General features: G+C 40.9%; 1 protein-coding gene across 1 annotated transcript in view; it reads right to left on the bottom strand.

Moving 5' to 3' along the window:
* The window catches only part of cntnap5a (contactin associated protein family member 5a), a gene marked incomplete in the record, with an annotated part of 168,784 nt that extends 153,438 nt beyond the window's left edge, over nt 1-15,346 (bottom strand). Inside the window, 1 exon segment of the mRNA XM_025004623.2 lies at nt 15,167-15,346. Within this exon segment, the coding sequence (XP_024860391.1) occupies nt 15,167-15,263 (97 nt within the window).
* Nucleotides 15,347-16,783: the final 1,437 nt, after the last annotated feature.

Raw genomic sequence — 16,783 nt, 5'->3', positions numbered from 1 at the left:
TTATTCGTGGTTGTTTTGACTGTGGAGATGTTTTATAAAGCAGATTGTAGCTCAGCGCGTCGTTCTGACGAGAGCGCCCGTCCGAGGTGAGAGAAAACACCTCTCCGGATGCCAGACGTTTAGGAATAATTCTGCTCCTGGATCCGTTGGATCGTTTAAAAACAACCAAACATGTCAGACGGTTTGTTTCAGACCGATAGAAACCGTGAACTTCACAGAGTCGGTTCCAAACTCTGAGTTTCATCTCTTTCTGGAACGAGAAAACTAAACTCCGAGTTAACTTACCCTAACTTACCACTAACCTCCCCCTCTTTATGTAATCTGTTTCTGCAGTTTTATTGTAATATTTAAACATTTACCGCTGTGGATTTACAAACACAGCCTTTCTTTTTTTTATACATTTCATTTTACTTTGGAACTCGTTACCACCTCACATTAGAAACATAAAGTCAATCTCACAATACAAATCAGAACTCAAAACACACCTTTTTAGATCTGCTTTTTCCACCTGACACAATTGGTTTGCCTGATTTTATACATTGTCTTTTCTTATTTATTTTTATTTACTTTCTTTTTCTTTTCTTTCTTTCATTGTTACATCTTATTTTCTGTTACTGCTAATTTTATTTTTTGTACGGTGTCCTTGAGTGCCAGAAAGGCGCCTTGAAATAAAATGTATTATTATTATTATTATAATGTAAATATCCGGTAATTAGGATTATCTTCTAAACAAACAAACAAAATATTGACCTGTTTTTTTTAAGTATTACATATTGTTTTATACAAAAATTGGACATTTTGGTTTTCATTTTCTTCATGTGAATAGGAGAAAATGTATAACATTTGCAGCTGAGATACAGAGAAGCATAATTATATTAATGCACATAGTTGTTTTTTCCCCCTTCTAGCTTTAGTTACATTTCATTGCCGCAATTTATCAATTTGTTTCCCTGAAATTCACCACAGGTAACTGTCCAGGGGCTTATTTTTCAAGATGTTTTTCCCCCGGAACCCAGGCTTTCTCTGGGTCAATACTTTATGCTTCGAACTTTATTTCCATGTCTCCGCCAGCCGCCGCGCGTTGTAATGATGATCCTCCGCAACGTCCAGACCCGTTTTGGCTTCCTAGTATTTTGTTTCATATCAAAACCTTTTTTTTTCTCCTCTCGAATAAACTGGGGGAAGAAAAGGGGGGCAATAAAATAGCAGTCGGGTGACACGTGAGCTGCCATCGCCCCCCTGTGCTCTGCCCACAGTTTGCGCTCGGGCTCGGTTTTTTCCCTCGGAGCAAACGGCGAGCTTAAATGCGAGGGGGGGAAAAAAAAAGCGACGTTGCGCCATGGCGCTCTGCCTCATTTACCTTCTGATAAATTCATCAGGCCTTGAATGTGTACAGCTGTAGGAGTTCACTGAGTGGCTGCTTCACATTCATTAGCGAGGGAATCTGCAGCTGCATTGCCTCCGTCGCGGGCGCGCGCACAAATACGCACACAAAGCTCGTTGTGTGCCTCGTTCTGGCACCTTCCTGGTACTTCAGATGGAAAATAATTAGTGGTGAAGGATGTGCTCGCCGAGCTAACTTTAAGTATAATATTTTAAATGAATGCGTGTGCGAGTGTGTGTGTGCGTAGGGGTGCTTTGCCACCCTAGAAACCGATTCCATCTCATAAAAAATGGATGGCTGGTAAAGCGGTCTCTGGTGAGGGAATCACTGGAAGCGGCGCACTATTCCTCCCACAGACTCATGCTGAAGAGTGTCATATCAGCTGCTAATGAAAGCCTTTCTCCTTCCATTGCCCCCAAATCAAGCCTCGTGTGGGCCCAACTGTGCCTTTGCTGGCCTTATTAGGGAAGCCAAGGCAGATTAGGAATGATGCCGCTGAGCCAAGACAACAGCGCTCGAGCAGGGTTCTGGAAAACAGCATGAAAGAAATTTGTCTACCTCACGATCTGAAAACAACGCTAGAGCAAAATATGTTCCGTGGATGAGCTAACTGGACTCAAATCTCTCTGTAGGTGCCAGTGTATTCATTGTTGGCTTTTTATTCTACTACAAATCAAATCCTGAAAAACCAAATGTAAAAAGGGGTGAAACGGTATGATTGAGTTATGAGTTGTTGTTTGGTACAACACACACAAAAGAAAATGCTAGATGCTGTTTTTCTTTTTCACTTTTTATACACAGCCAGTAACCCACCCCCCAAAAAAAGAGACAGGGAGACAAACCACGCCTGCTCTTTTCATTAACAGGAGTGTAGCAGTATGCAGACGTCATAGTTCATGTTAGGTTCATTGGTAACTCTAAATTGTCTTTAGGTGTGTGTGAGAGTGTGAAGGATTGTGTGTCTTGTTTGTCTCCATGTGTTGCTGTGATGGACTGGAGACCTGTCTAGGGTGTCCCCCGCCTCTCTGCTGGAGACAGACACCAGCTCCTTCACAACCCAGGAAGTGGATGGATGGATGGATGGATGGATGGATGGATGGATGGATGGATGAGAAGCACTCATAGCGCAAACCTTCGCCAAGGCCAGAGTGTGATTTTTTTTTTAAAAAGTGTGATTTGGATCACCACTAAAATTCAATCCATTGTTTTTTGTGACAATCCCAACATTTCCTGAAAATGTCCTCCAAATCTGTTCATTACTTTGATCTTTGCTAAGAGACAGACAAACAAACCATCGAACACAACCGGAAACAGAACTTCCTTGGTAGGGGAAACAAAAGGGTCACATGTAGGAGCAGAGAGAAGTTTTTAAAAAAGGAGTCAACTGTGACCTAGACCTTTGACCCCATCACCTTGACCCATGAGGTGTCCAGCTGTACAGTTTGACATTCCTATATAACACTGTTAGAGTTAGATCGCCAGGTTAGCTACGACTCCTCGGCAGAGGTAATAAACCACCTTTGTTCTGTTCATTAGTAGGGCATAATGGTGCGCAGATGTCACAGTTCATTGCATACCTTGGTTTTAGGGTTACAGTTCGATCCAAAGTTGTTTCCTCAATTGTTTTAAACAGACAATAACCCTCCCGCCCAAAAAGTGACAGAAAAACAAACCTTCCTTGTTCTGTTCATTAGTATGTGTGTAACGATAAACAGCGCTCACAGTTCATTGCACATCTCAGTTTTAGTGTCACGGTTCAGCACAAGTTTCTATCTTTTTTTCCTTTCCATTTATCTCAAACAGACAATAACCCTCCTAAAAACAGAGACAAACAAACAAACCACCCCACCGTTGTTCTGTTCGGGGTATAACGGTACACAGTAGTGACAGTTTGTTACATAACTCGGTCTAGATAGACTCCCAGAAGCAGAGACAGAGCACCAAACCACTCTTGTTAGTGGGAAGACAGCAGGCCAAAATGCAGTTTTTTAGCACCCTCTGTAAGATGAAAATGATGATGTGGGAAAAAAGTAGATAAAAAATGATATAATAAAAGTAATAATGAATAACATGTTATTCATCTGGTTTGTTAAGCGCTTTTTTCTGTTGACCAAATAATTTAATCATGCTACTAAAAAAAAATGCAAAGGAAAATACATATTGTTGAAAATGGCTGTAATTAAAGAGAGCACGCTCTCTGACAGAGTAATCACTGAACAGCTCAAGCAGTTATTTCCACAATTAATTACCAGATTTGCAGTTGACTCCACACCCACCTCTGCTGTAGCAGCAGGCGCAGTGAGTGACATGTTGTGGAGAAGCAGGCAGTTTGGATGCTCTGACCCCTGACAGCCGGCTCGTCTCCCACTGACTGCCCGCGGTGCTCCGGACCAGAAGGCTGATTCCCCAACACCAACTGGAGCCAAGATATGCTAATTCCCTGACTGCTCTTCACAATAAATACGCGAGAAACATCCATCACCTATCCAGCGTCTAACTGCTGGCAAAACACCAAAGATGGCAACCAAATGAATTTTTAAAACGTTAAAAAAAAAAAAAAAAAAAATTGTCTGGAATAACAACAAGAAGGTCAGAATACGTGTTGGAGATGGTGCTCAGCTACTACCACATTAAATTTTTAGCTTGATATCTGTAAGACTGGCAGAGTTAAAGCCATTTTTGTGCCTTATTATCTGTGGTGGCCATCTTGAACGAGGTCGACTGGTTCATGAGATGTTTCGCTAATGCTACAGATAGCCCAACTCACACACAGACACGGGCAAAAACATTAGCCTCCGCCTTCGCCATTTGGTGGCAGGTGATTTAAAAAAAAATAAAAAAAAATAATGGTGGACACTTTTCAGGTAAAACCTTGCTTTGATCTGTCGCATCTATATAAGTAAAAAAAAAAGAAATAATCAACAGATTAGTCATTTCAGTAAAGATAATTTATACTGAATAAAACATTTTATGGTTTTAAAAGTCAGAGCTAATTAAGTATAGATTTCATAGTTAACAAAACGTAGTGTGCAGAGGTCTCATACTGTGTAATACAGATGTCATACTTTATAAGGTGTAACTTAAACACACCATGAATTCTCAGGTGTTTAAAGAAAATAAAACATAACATAATCTAGATTCAGAACCAGTCCTTTAGATTTGTGCATGTCGGAAATCTAACCATATTTTTAATGCAGTAAGTCGGTTTCACTTGTTTAGGCTGCAGCAGCTCGATGAGGGAAGAAAAACCATGTGCTCACATTGTTCTGCTAATCATTTTCATCAGAAAGCGTCCACCGTTTGGCCAACAATACAATCACTATAAAGGGCTCTGAGTCACTGAGCTACCAACATCGAAGAGAAGCTGTAAGTAAGTCAGCCGCTCAAATATATGTGGAACATCTATACCAGAGAGAGTTCATGGCGCGTTCAGGTACACGTCACTCAGACAGACAGGAAAAACTGTCAGTGAGGAGCAATACTCAAACAGGCTTGACTGTAAGGTTCCACAAGCTAACTCGTACTACCACAGACTATTTCAGTATAACTATTGAACTGTTTTTAATAACCTTTGAAAAAAGAAAACACTGACAAACCATTCACACAGAATACAACTTATATCTAAACTCAATAAACAATTAAAGGCCTTGCGTTCTTTGAAGGAATCCAGTGGTCATTGTGTGAGAGGCAGGATGCACCCTGGACATGTCTCCAGTCCATCACAGGGACACAGAGACAAACGAGACAGACAACTATTCACACTCTGTCTCAGAATCAAAGGAAAATTTTAGAGCTGTTAATTAATCAACCGTGTATGTTTTTGGTCAGTGGGAGAAAACCAGAGTACCCAGAGAAAACCAATGTGAGCACATGGAGAGAACATGGAAACGCTACATAAAAAGAAAAAATAAGACTGTGTGATGAAATAAGCTTGTTAAACAATGGTTGTGAAAAAAGTGAAAGATTTTCACAAAAGTCTTGTGATTTTGAAATAATTTTAACTGTCATTTTGTTAGTGTATTATGAAAAAGACTATTTGCAATATCACTTCTGCCAGCTGAATGGTTAAATATAAATTCCAGACAATTTATTTTACATTACAGTAATTATAATCTTTCTGAGAAAATGAGTGACTAATGTACAACCTATATTTTTCTAAGTTTAACATACATCACAAGCGAAATACTGGATGTTACAGATTCTAATACTACTTTTGCTGAAAAGGAATAAGAATTTTTGTTTGGTTAACAGGGGAGATGTTGTGTTTTCAGGTTTACACAGTGAATGCATGTGTGTTCTGTTCTATTGCTGTAAATGCTTCTTTTCAATAGGGGCACTCCTGTGACAGAGTAGGGCAGAAAAGACTGTTAAAGAGAAGGACAGAGTGTGAAACAGGGACACTGTTCTGTAATGGCGTCTCCACAGTTGCTGCAATAAAGTTTGCGAGTTTAAACATGAGTCTCCTATTTTATTACAACTGCCACAAGAGTTAGCAGATCAAACATACAGCCTGCTGCGGGCTTACTATGGAGACTAATACCACAGCTAATTATTTACTAACATTAGCTTGTCAACCTCTCAATGTTACTTTACAAAGAGCAGAACAGCAGTAATATTCTGTGCAATGAGCACAATTACCTTGTGAAGCTGATAAAGGAAAATGATGGCATTTTCTTTTTCATGTATCTTAAAACACACACCTTGTTTCTAAGGTACACAACACAACAGTCAGCCGAACATAAAACACTCTCTGGAAAGGGAAAATTTCAGTCTCCTAAGTAAACAGAACTTAATGTAAAGAACTGCCTGCAGTGTCATTAAAACAAGCGGCCATGGTGAATTATGTCCATAATGTTGGTTTGAAATTGCAACAGAAAGCTGACACTAATTTTAAAGAAAGTGACTTTCAAAATGCTCAGCTGTGTTCTCTTAGTCACAATATTATATATGAAAATAATAACTTATTATACCCGTAACATAATCATTAAGTAATGTGTGATATTATTTAGACAGCAGTGGTAAAAAGTATTAGCCTTTCTTTTTTGAATAAAAGCAAATGAATCAGGTTTTAAAAATTTTGCTTTAATACTGTGAAACGGTGGTATTTTTGTTCAAGGTTATCATAGTGTCAGAGTCTCATACCGGCCCATGCTCACTTCCCACTTCTGACAAGGAAGCGCACAAACTAACTGATGAGCTACTAACGCTGCGGCCGGGCCGGTGTTGTATCAAGATGTGTGCCCACGTTGAGATCTGATTCCCCCACCAGCTTCGCTCTGTTTTTCCCTTCACCTTGGTTATTTTAAGCAATATACAGTACAGTAATTGAAGTACAACGCTAAAAGAAAAAAATCTTAAAACCTTTTTCCTTCTTTTTGTGATCATTGTAGCACAAAAAAAAGGGACTCTGGCTCTTAGCAGGCCTTGAGCTGCTCTCTGAGCGCCTTATGACCGGGTGGTGGTTTGTGTCAAAGTAATGAATACTGTGGGTTTCACCTGCACCAGTTCTATTGTTGTGCCTGTGGTTCCAGATGCTAATCTGCTTAAACTTTGATCGAATAAAATCTAAAATAACAGCAACAGGGTCATTAAATACCTCAAAGCCAGGCGTGCACAACCCGTTTTTATTATCGCCTGCCGAAGGAGATATCGTTTCCACACGTGCCAGGGCGTGTGTGTTCATTTGTCTGTACCGTTAGCAAAGTGTTCCATGAATCACGTGAATCACGATTTTTAATGAACTTTTCAGAAGGCGATCGTTGGCTGCACATGTACCACCGATTACCTTTTCGAGTCAGCACAATTCAAAATGGCCACCACAGCTAATCAACCTTAGCCAACACAAAAACAGTTACACCTCGGGGAACTTTAGAGATTTTGAGCTGCAGTTTGGGGTGATAGTAGCTCATTTACGACGCATACTCCAACTGGAGCTTGACCAAAACGGCTGTGACTCTGTCATTTCTTATCATAAGACGATCTTAGATTATAGGGACTATAGGGATACACGCTTCTCTTCAAGGAATGCGAGGCCTTTAATCAAAGTAAAGCATTCTCATCCCCTGCAGAACAAAACCAGTTCTCTCATTTCCTCTTCCTGCTGCAGAGCACCGCATTGTGTGCCGTCGTCGGGGCTCATTTTAACTGTGGCTAATCAAGGTTTGTTAGTACAATTATAATCCAATAACCATTAAAAGAAAACGGTCACTTTAACACAAGTGCAAATCCTTCTTCTGATCCAATTACTGCAAAAAAACCGTGTCAATACGACATCAATAACTCCGAGACCAGCCCATCGAGCGCTTAGATCCAGTGACATCCGTTCGAGTGTCTTTGAAGCGCCTCTGAGAGGAAATGGCTGCCGCTGTCTCAGACCAGCTGTGACACGGCTCCGCTCGCCTCCGCTCGCCTCCCTCTGTCTCCCGGTGGTAAATACGAGAGCAGCACTTTGACCCCCCCAGGAGCGTCTCTGAGTTTCACCGCAGCTCGCCACGCCAGGCCCGATCGCGGCGTACATTTTGGAGAAGCACATGACTGTCGCGGATGACGAACGTAGCTGTCAGCTACTCACCTGAATGTACGCCGCTTAAACACTGATGTCACACACTTCGCCCTAAGACTGCGGGGAGGCAAACGGATCAAATGATGGCCCGCCTCGGGTGGATTTACCACCGGGAGTCCCTTTTTACTTTTTAACATGGCAAGAGAGCGCAGCAAAGGTTAATAGATTCAATTTAGCTTCATTCACAACTAGACACGGGCCAGTATGAGATTCTGACGGCGTTTTAACCTTGAACAAAAATACTACAGTATCACTATATTAATTAAAAAATTTAAACCAGGATTTATTTGCTTTTACTTCAAAATTAAAATGCAAACACTATTACTATTGCCACCTTAATATTTACTTAATGCCTAATGATAATTATGAGTAAATAATATGTATTAATAGGCATTTTAATTTTATTGCACGGATATAAATAAGTCTGTTTAGGATCAGTGAGTCAGCTTTTTCATTATATTTTTATTTACAATGATATTTAATAATAAGGCTAAATGTTTAATGCAATCACGAGTCTTGAGAGTGCTGATTAAATTTAACACCGGAGTCGGAAGGCTGTTTTAAGGCAGTGATGTATTTTAAACAGATTGCAGAGGACATTATGATTCATAATTCACCGAGAGCAGATTGTTTCATTGACACTGCAGGCAGTTCCTCACATAAATATGTGCTGTTCACGATGAGGAGCTGAAGTTTCCCCTTTTAGAAACTGGTTCAAATTTGGCCGACCGTTCCGTCGTGTACGTTAGAAACGAGATGTTTCCCTTTAAGACGTATAAGAAGGAAAAAGCCGTCATTTTCATTTATCAGCTCCAGCTCATACACACACGTAGCAAATGGAAACTAAACTACAGCACCTGATCAGTTTATTTGTAATTGTGAACTAATTGTGAAATTTCTATAAAATATTACTTTTTTTCTGCTGTTTTGCTTTTTGTAAAGTAACACAGCGCCTGGCAAAATGATGCAAGTGACCTAATGAAAAGGGTTAGCCAACACAGTGAGCCTGCAGAAGGCTGGGTATATTTCACCTGCTAACATGATAACTCTTGTAGCTTGCTGCAAACGGTTGTTTCGAAACAGCGTTACTCCTCTGGTAGACAAGCCATGACTGACGGGGTCATCCTCCAGATTAAATGTACAACCAACAGACTGTTTTTTGAAGACAAGCATAAAAGTTATGGGGAATTTCCTCCTCGGCTACTGTAACAACTGAATGACGGCTTGGAGCAACAGGTTCACGAAAAGAGGTAGGAAATAAAACTAAGCCCCATCTTTGTTGTCTTGTTTTGAGATGTTTAGGCCATACAAACAGTATGACAGAAACAATTTGGCTTTCTTTTTTTTCAGTTTTGACACTGACTCTTTAACACCATGGTTTACCTTGACACCAAAACCCAACCCATGCTTGTTCACAACAATGTGCCGTTAGAATGGAGAGAAATAAACTAAAATGCGAGCACCTTCAAGGACGTCTACAAAGAAGCATTTAACTGAGAAACTAAATATTCTGCATTTATTCCGCACATTAAAAGCCTTGCTTTACTTTCATGCCATCATTTTAAACTAAGATCACCTAATGATAAGATGAGCCCAAGTTGTAAGCATTTTGATCAAATGCTAAAAAATTATATTTTGCATAATCTTGTGCGGTTTTGTAAGATGTGTTAGCTTTCTGACTATTTGTTGAGGATGAGTCTCTGTGACTACGGCACTAAATTTAGGTCAATATTTGTCAGATTGGCTCAGGTCCATTAGCTGTGAGGCCATCTTAAATTGGGGTGATTCCAAAAAGTTAACTAGTTGCAGATGTACACCCAATCATTGCTTTCTGAGACTTTCATTAAAATCCAGCCAGCAGTTCGTGAAATACGTTGCTAACAGTCATGCAAACACACGGGCAAAAACATTACTGCCTTTAGCAGCAGGCCGTAATAAGTCAAGCTTTTACGTTAAGAATTAAAACACAATTTCCTCCATGTTACGTCTGTTTATCACGGACATGAGCCAAACCAAGACTTTCAGATCCCCAGCTCGTCGCACGCCGATTCGTCAAAAAGCTCCTCCCTTCAGTTTTCAGGACAACCGCTGCACTTTTATTGCTCCTTTGCAAGGCACGACGGCTGATCTACAACTGCATGTTGCTGTTTATCTTTTTTGTGGCTGTAACTAATGGTTTGAGGTTAGGTTGCTTATTAGTTCGGGTTAAGCAATTTGTTGAAGTTAGGTTTGACATCATGGTTGGGTGTTAAAATGTGCATTAAAATCGTCTACAAAGCTTCACTTATACACCGTTATATCGCGGGAAAACGTGCACATCCAAATGAAATGCGTAAGGGAAATTCTGTGGTCAAACTGTACCTCTGCTAGACTGTAACCCAACTTTTATACCAATCAGGTTTGAAATCGGAACCGTTGCAACCATCATATGCACATAGCATTACAAGCACCAGCTCCTGTGACCATGCACAGAATTAGGGTGTACTTTGTTTCAAGTCATCTACACTGGGGCGCTTGTAATTGCTCAGAGACGAAGCATGAAATACAACATGTGTCAGGCTCAGACTCTCTACTGAAGCTGAGGCTGCTCGTATGAAATACAAGGAAAACACAAACTGACCTGCTTGTGTTCTCGGCAAAGATGTTAAATTATTTTAACCTTGCTGACACTCCTACTACTACTTGTACTACAACAACTACTACTAATAATAATAAAAATACTAAGAGGAAGCAGAAGATGTATAAGCGTTTCAAACTAAGATCATCTTATGATTAGAAATGACAAAAATGCAGCCATTTTGGTCAAACCATGTAAATGATGTTATGTACAATCTCATGCAGTGCTGTGGTATGTCACATGATCTGTTAGCGCCTGAATTATATATTGATGATGACTCTCAGCTACTACCATGTGAAGCTTTAGCTCAATATCTGTAAAACTGGCTGAGTTATAGGCATTTTTGTGCTGCCTAAGATGGTTTAGCTGTGGTGGAGAAACTGGACACTAATCCAAACAAGACAAGAATATTTTTTTCAGTTTACAGAACTTTAAATACATATCACCAGTAAACAGGAATATCTAAATCCTTTCAAGGCATTTAAACATGTTTTTTGATGCAGTCTTGAAAAGTCAGGGATTTGATTTTAGTATATTTTAGGTCTAAATAAGTATAGAAGGAGAAAACAGAGTGTGGAAAAGCATCAGTGTTTTCAGACTATAATTTAATGCATTTTATAAAAAAAGAATAAATATATATATATATATATATGATGTGCACTTTTGGTTCATATAGCACAAAGACAATTGTGAAATAGGGTACAAAGACAGTTCTTTTGCTGTGAGATATCTTATGCATACTATTTATCATTAAGGAAAATGTAACTTTACTATTTAGACAACTTTAACTAAAAAAAGGACTGAGTCAGATTTTTTTGTGATGATTGTTTTCCTTGGCAAATCTACCCCCTTACATTTATACTTTCTCAAAAGTGGAAATAAAAAAGATGCATTTATAAAAAGAAGTACACCTTTCTTACAATTGCAGGTGTCTGTCCTCACAAGTTGCAGTGTAATGTCAGAGAGAAAGAAAATAGCTTTTTTCTTTGTCCACATCAAACAATAAGGTGTACATATAATAATACTGCACCAGTGTGATGGCAGAAATGGCTCCAAAATTGGACCCCGAAAAAACAACAACGAAAAAATTTGAGGCCTTGTTCACACTGGAAAGTCATTTTTAAGAATATCCTCATAAACACAACTTCATTTCTAGTAAAAATTACATCCACAAGCAAGCACAGAAACCAATCAAAACACTGTAGTAACTACGCCAGGCCTGTATGTGGCGCTGTAACGCGGCCGAAACACTATTTTACACACTTACACACTGGGTAGACTGTGTATATTATACTGTACAGTACATGACTAACTGAAAACCCGACAAGGATGGGGACCTTGAACCGAATCCGAACATGGACCGAATCCTTTTTGTGGACTGATGACAAAGTGGAACTTCTACTTTGAGTTGCGTTAAACTCCAACGCCACAAAGGTGCAGGACAGTATTGACAGGGAGTCAGTCCAAATTTGTGGACAAAATGGACTCTTGTCAGGGACGGCTGGAGAGAAGGGTTTTTCCCTCAGGATTTTTAAAGCATTTCAGACTAAATTCTTTATACACAAGTATCAGTCTTTGAAAACTATCCCCACTTTCCACTTTTTAAAAAAATATATACTTGATGTACATTATAGCTTTTCTGCATGGCTGGCAGTTCAGTAAAGCAATAAAAACTAAATATTCTAGGAATAGAATATTTAGTGTAATAAAAGGTTTTATTCCCCCTCTGCTCTATTAAAGGTAAAGTTATTGTTCATCGGCCTTGTCTCATTGAAGTGATAGTGTGTGTGAAGGTTTTGTTGTAGATGAGAAACTAGCATGCGCAGCACAAACACAAGCACATTATTTGTCATTATTACTACATCTGTCGTGCTTGGGGGTTGTAGATCAGGTTAGAGGTGGGCCTATGATGTCACCATTTTGGACAGGTTGTGTTTAGGCTGTCCACATGAAAACACAAAGGTGGCATTTGAAGATTTAGAACTATGAAACCTGTTTTTTTTTTTAATACCATTTAGGGGCTCTTAAAATGCTGTCTCCGTGTGGATATAAGGTTGGAACAATAAAATTTTTTACGTAGACATGAAAACCGTCCCCGTATGGATGAGTCCTTAGTCTGGAATTTCAAAATGGAAACGTGTAGAAACCTTATCATCAGGATTTGTAGAAAACAATAAAGTCATGCTGACCAAAACATGGGGTTTTTTGCCAATGTAATCAACACAAAAATTCAAAACATTTTTAGTTTTTTGTTTAAGAGTTTAACTATTTTTAGCTCAGCCAGTTGCAGTGGACCAATCAAATACGGATGACAATCTACATTTCCTTAGGGCTGCTTTTCCTTATAAAAATCTGTCAACATCAGTATTTTTTTACTCGACACATCAATATTCTCACTGTCTTCTAACTTCTTAATGCCTCACCCTAAACAACAGTTTGTCTCCACACCACTAGTGCGCGCTGCTGCGTACGTCCGTCGGGTTCTGTCCGACCCAGTCTGAATTAGTGTTATTAAGCCCGTTTCAATAAGTTTTCAAAGACAGAGAGGGTCCAAAGTAGGCATACTTCGAGCTGACATTTAAAGCTTTCACAACAGCACAACGGAAAGCATCCAACGAGGTGGCAGGAAAATCTGAACTCCAATTCTGGGCTCATGTCCAACCGATTGACGCTCCAACAGCTTCACCTTGTTTCCCCTCTTTTGTTTTGCGGCATTTCAGATAGAAAGTTAAATGATATGATCCTAATCTCTCTGTGTCCCCTTTTTTTTGTCCATTGTGGCAGGAGGAACACACCCCGATGGCTGTAAATCTACTCCATTCAGGTGGGGAACATGCAGACTTTATGTAGCCGGCTGTATCCCTAGTGCTTCTGCCTGTTCTGTCCACAATTTATGTGTGTAGACAACGGCGATACCTACAAGAATACCATTTAAATCAGACAATTTCATATATAATGCATACGATTAATAAATATAATTTATGCGTGTGATGTGAAAAGGGTCGTTAAGTTAAAAGCACATTTGGTATTGTTCCAGTCCCCATTATTTGTTCCTCTCCACTGTTTGCTGCAGTTCTAACCAACAGGATCCTTACAGCATGCTGAATATTCAAACGCATAACTAATCAGAGCTGCATTATTTCTTTAGGTTTTTCAGCCGAAATTTCGTACATTCATTTGCTCGCATTTCACGTGGTGTACAGTAAATGCAGAAGTTGACTGTTGAACTTAAAATGAGCTGAAACAATCACGTGGTTTAGGGTTTTAGGAGGACCATTTGTTGTTTAGATTGCCTGACAGATTATTGGAAATGAAAACAGCTGTGAGTGGCAGCCTCGCTCTTCTCCTTTAAGTCGTTCCACATCTAGTTTTCCACGCACCTTTCTGTTCGTACACACGTCGGGGCGTCTTCAGGGCGCACACGTCTGATATCTGGGCTCTGCATCTCACCTGCGCCCGCAACTTCTAGCATTTTAGTGTGACACCGTGACAGAAACGTGATGGATGGATGATGGAAGGACATGGAAACAGGCCTTTACATGTCCCCCCCCACCCCCACCCCCACCCCAGGCACATCGGCCAGTTTTTTTTTAACCGTGGAAAGCCTGAGCTGGGATTCAAGCTGGAGGGAACTGGGAGCTCCGGAAATTCGAACTGCAGCTCTTTTTTGTGTGGTGTGTGTGTGTGTGTGTTTGTTTACCGTAGCCTGTTCTGAACGGTTTCCCAGAATGGACCCTGATTTTTTTTGTTTGTTTGTTTTGTTTTTTTGTTTTATGGTTTGCTGTAAAAGCAACAATAAAAGCCATTTTATTAGACGCCAATCAAATAAACATGAAGCGTTAAGAGTTTGCTGCTAGGTTAGGAGGCAGCTCAGGAGGATGCTGAAAGTTCTCTCTCAACACCTCACTAAAGATCACAAATTCTTCCAAAAATAATTCTTATAATTCCAGTTTTAACAGGAGACACACACACACACACACACACACACACACACACACACACACACAGACACAGGCAAAGTCAAATTCACTTGTGATTTCCTCAGATTTGCCCACCAGCCAATCAGTTCCACCCAAATGAAGAACAGCACAACATTTCCCTGCTTTAAAACGTCAAACTGTTGATATAAAGGGACTGGTAGGGGCAGAACCAGCACGGGCAGGCCCGGTACGGAGATGAGAGGAGACGCCAGAACCTCTTCAAATTGCAGGAGAACAGGCGGGGGTGAGTGAGGGGGAGGTTCGGGCTGTCAGGGAGGACATACCCGACCAGCAGCAGCAGCCAGCTGTGGCCGCTCAGCACTTTCCGCCCTGACACACACACACACACACACACACACACACACACACACACACACACATATATAAAGCAGGGAGCCTGGGAGCCTCAGGACAGAACCGAACCTGTTTGCTTGACCTTCACCGAGCCCGCTTCTGAACCATTCCTTCATAAGAGGAAAACTTCTTCTCCAAACGAGCCCCAGAAAGCAGAACCATGAGAGCAATCAGAGCCCCCCCTTCAATCACCACACACACACGCACACACACACCTCCCCCAGACTGATGCTGCGGAGGCTCGGAGCTCTGACAGGTACCGTACTCACAGTGAGAGGCGGCTGATGCTCCACCGAGGACGGCCAGGGCGCAGAGGAGGAGCGCCGGCGGCAGCAGCGGCAGCTCGGCCGGCAGCAGCGGCGGCATGTTCCCGTTCTGAGCGGCGCTTAGATCCGTGCGTCCGCAGACAGACTACAGGGGGCTCGGGGTCCGCCTCGCTCCTCCCGCTCGGAGGGACAACACGGTCTGCTGTGGACCGGAGGAGCACGGCTCTGCTCTCCTCCCCTCCCTCCTCTCTCCCCACTCTCTCCCTCCCTGTGAGGCACGGCCCACCTCCTCCCTCCCCTCCCCTCCCTTCCCTTCCGTCTGTCTCCGTTTCAGACTTTATTGGCAGAACCGGAGCGCGGTGCTGCCCAATCGTGGCTGTAAAAAATAAAAAAATAAAAAAATAAAAACACAGAACAATAGCAAAAAGACCCACGGAGAACCGCACCGGGAGAACCCATCAGGGAGGAAACAAACTGTTCCGGCAGCCTGCACATGGACGCATGAAGCAGCTCTTTGGACTTTTCTTTATTTTTTATTCTTTTATATGGAAAGAACAGAAATCTAATTATCAAATTTACTTTGGAATCCCTGACATTAAAATGCCAAATAATGTGTCCAGAGGAACCCCGAGCTCAGAGGACAACAGAGGACTTCCCCCCAGGGAAGTTTTAAAAAGATATTAGCATTTTAAAAGGAAAATAAAGAGCTTTTACAACAGACGTGTCAAAATATTGTCTGTTTTTAGAAAAAAACAAGAATGTCTTTCCCCGTTTATTTCACCTTATTTCACATGAAGTAGCAATAAACAAACCCTCTGCAGTACATTTATTATTCAAATTATTCAATACATATACAAATAATTTATCCTTGTATGTCCAACTTAGCCAATAAATACCTTTCATTATGCCAGCATTTATAACACCAGGATTGGAGAGTAATTAGAAACACACTTAAGCACCTCAGTTGTGTACAACATAGGCTAATTAACAAACCCGCATCAGCAATTAAGACATATCTGGTATGCTACTGTCAAAACTAAAAAAATATATATAATAAATAAAATGTTTGAACTCACCAAAACGGCTGTGGCCCCCAAAACACTTATTTCAACACAAAATCCATTCCGGAACAGGTTAGCTAGCTCGGAGTTCGGCCGTCCTCCTCTAACGAGACCTAGCTTCTCTTGAAAAGTTCGTCTTGAAAACAGCCTTGCCAGTAAATCAGCAACCAAACCAACGTGTTGCTCCCCTTCGGCCATTGTGGGTTAAAAAGTTTTTGACCGTTAACAGTCCCGGGTGTGACTCTTCTGTTGATCTGCGTAGCACTGCCGCAGCGTAAATGTCACGTTCAACGTGAGGCCAGCTAAAGGGCCTTACTGACACAACTCGTGATCTGATTGGCTATTGCAACTGTCTATCAACAGTTCACTTACAGCACACAGACGCCAGCACTGACGGTTCTGAAGGCCCGGGCAGATTTCATACAGCCTCTGGCAACATAAAATAGCTGAATTCTGATTGGATAAAAACTCTAACCTAAAAACAACAGCACTGGAAGGAGCATAATATGACACGAAGAGAATATGAATACTTTTAGATATCTTGGAAAGTAAATTAAAA

The sequence above is a fragment of the Kryptolebias marmoratus genome, linkage group LG6 (assembly GCF_001649575.2).
Source record: "Kryptolebias marmoratus isolate JLee-2015 linkage group LG6, ASM164957v2, whole genome shotgun sequence".
Classification (NCBI taxonomy): domain Eukaryota; kingdom Metazoa; phylum Chordata; class Actinopteri; order Cyprinodontiformes; family Rivulidae; genus Kryptolebias; species Kryptolebias marmoratus.
This window is presented reverse-complemented; position numbering and strand designations above follow the sequence as displayed.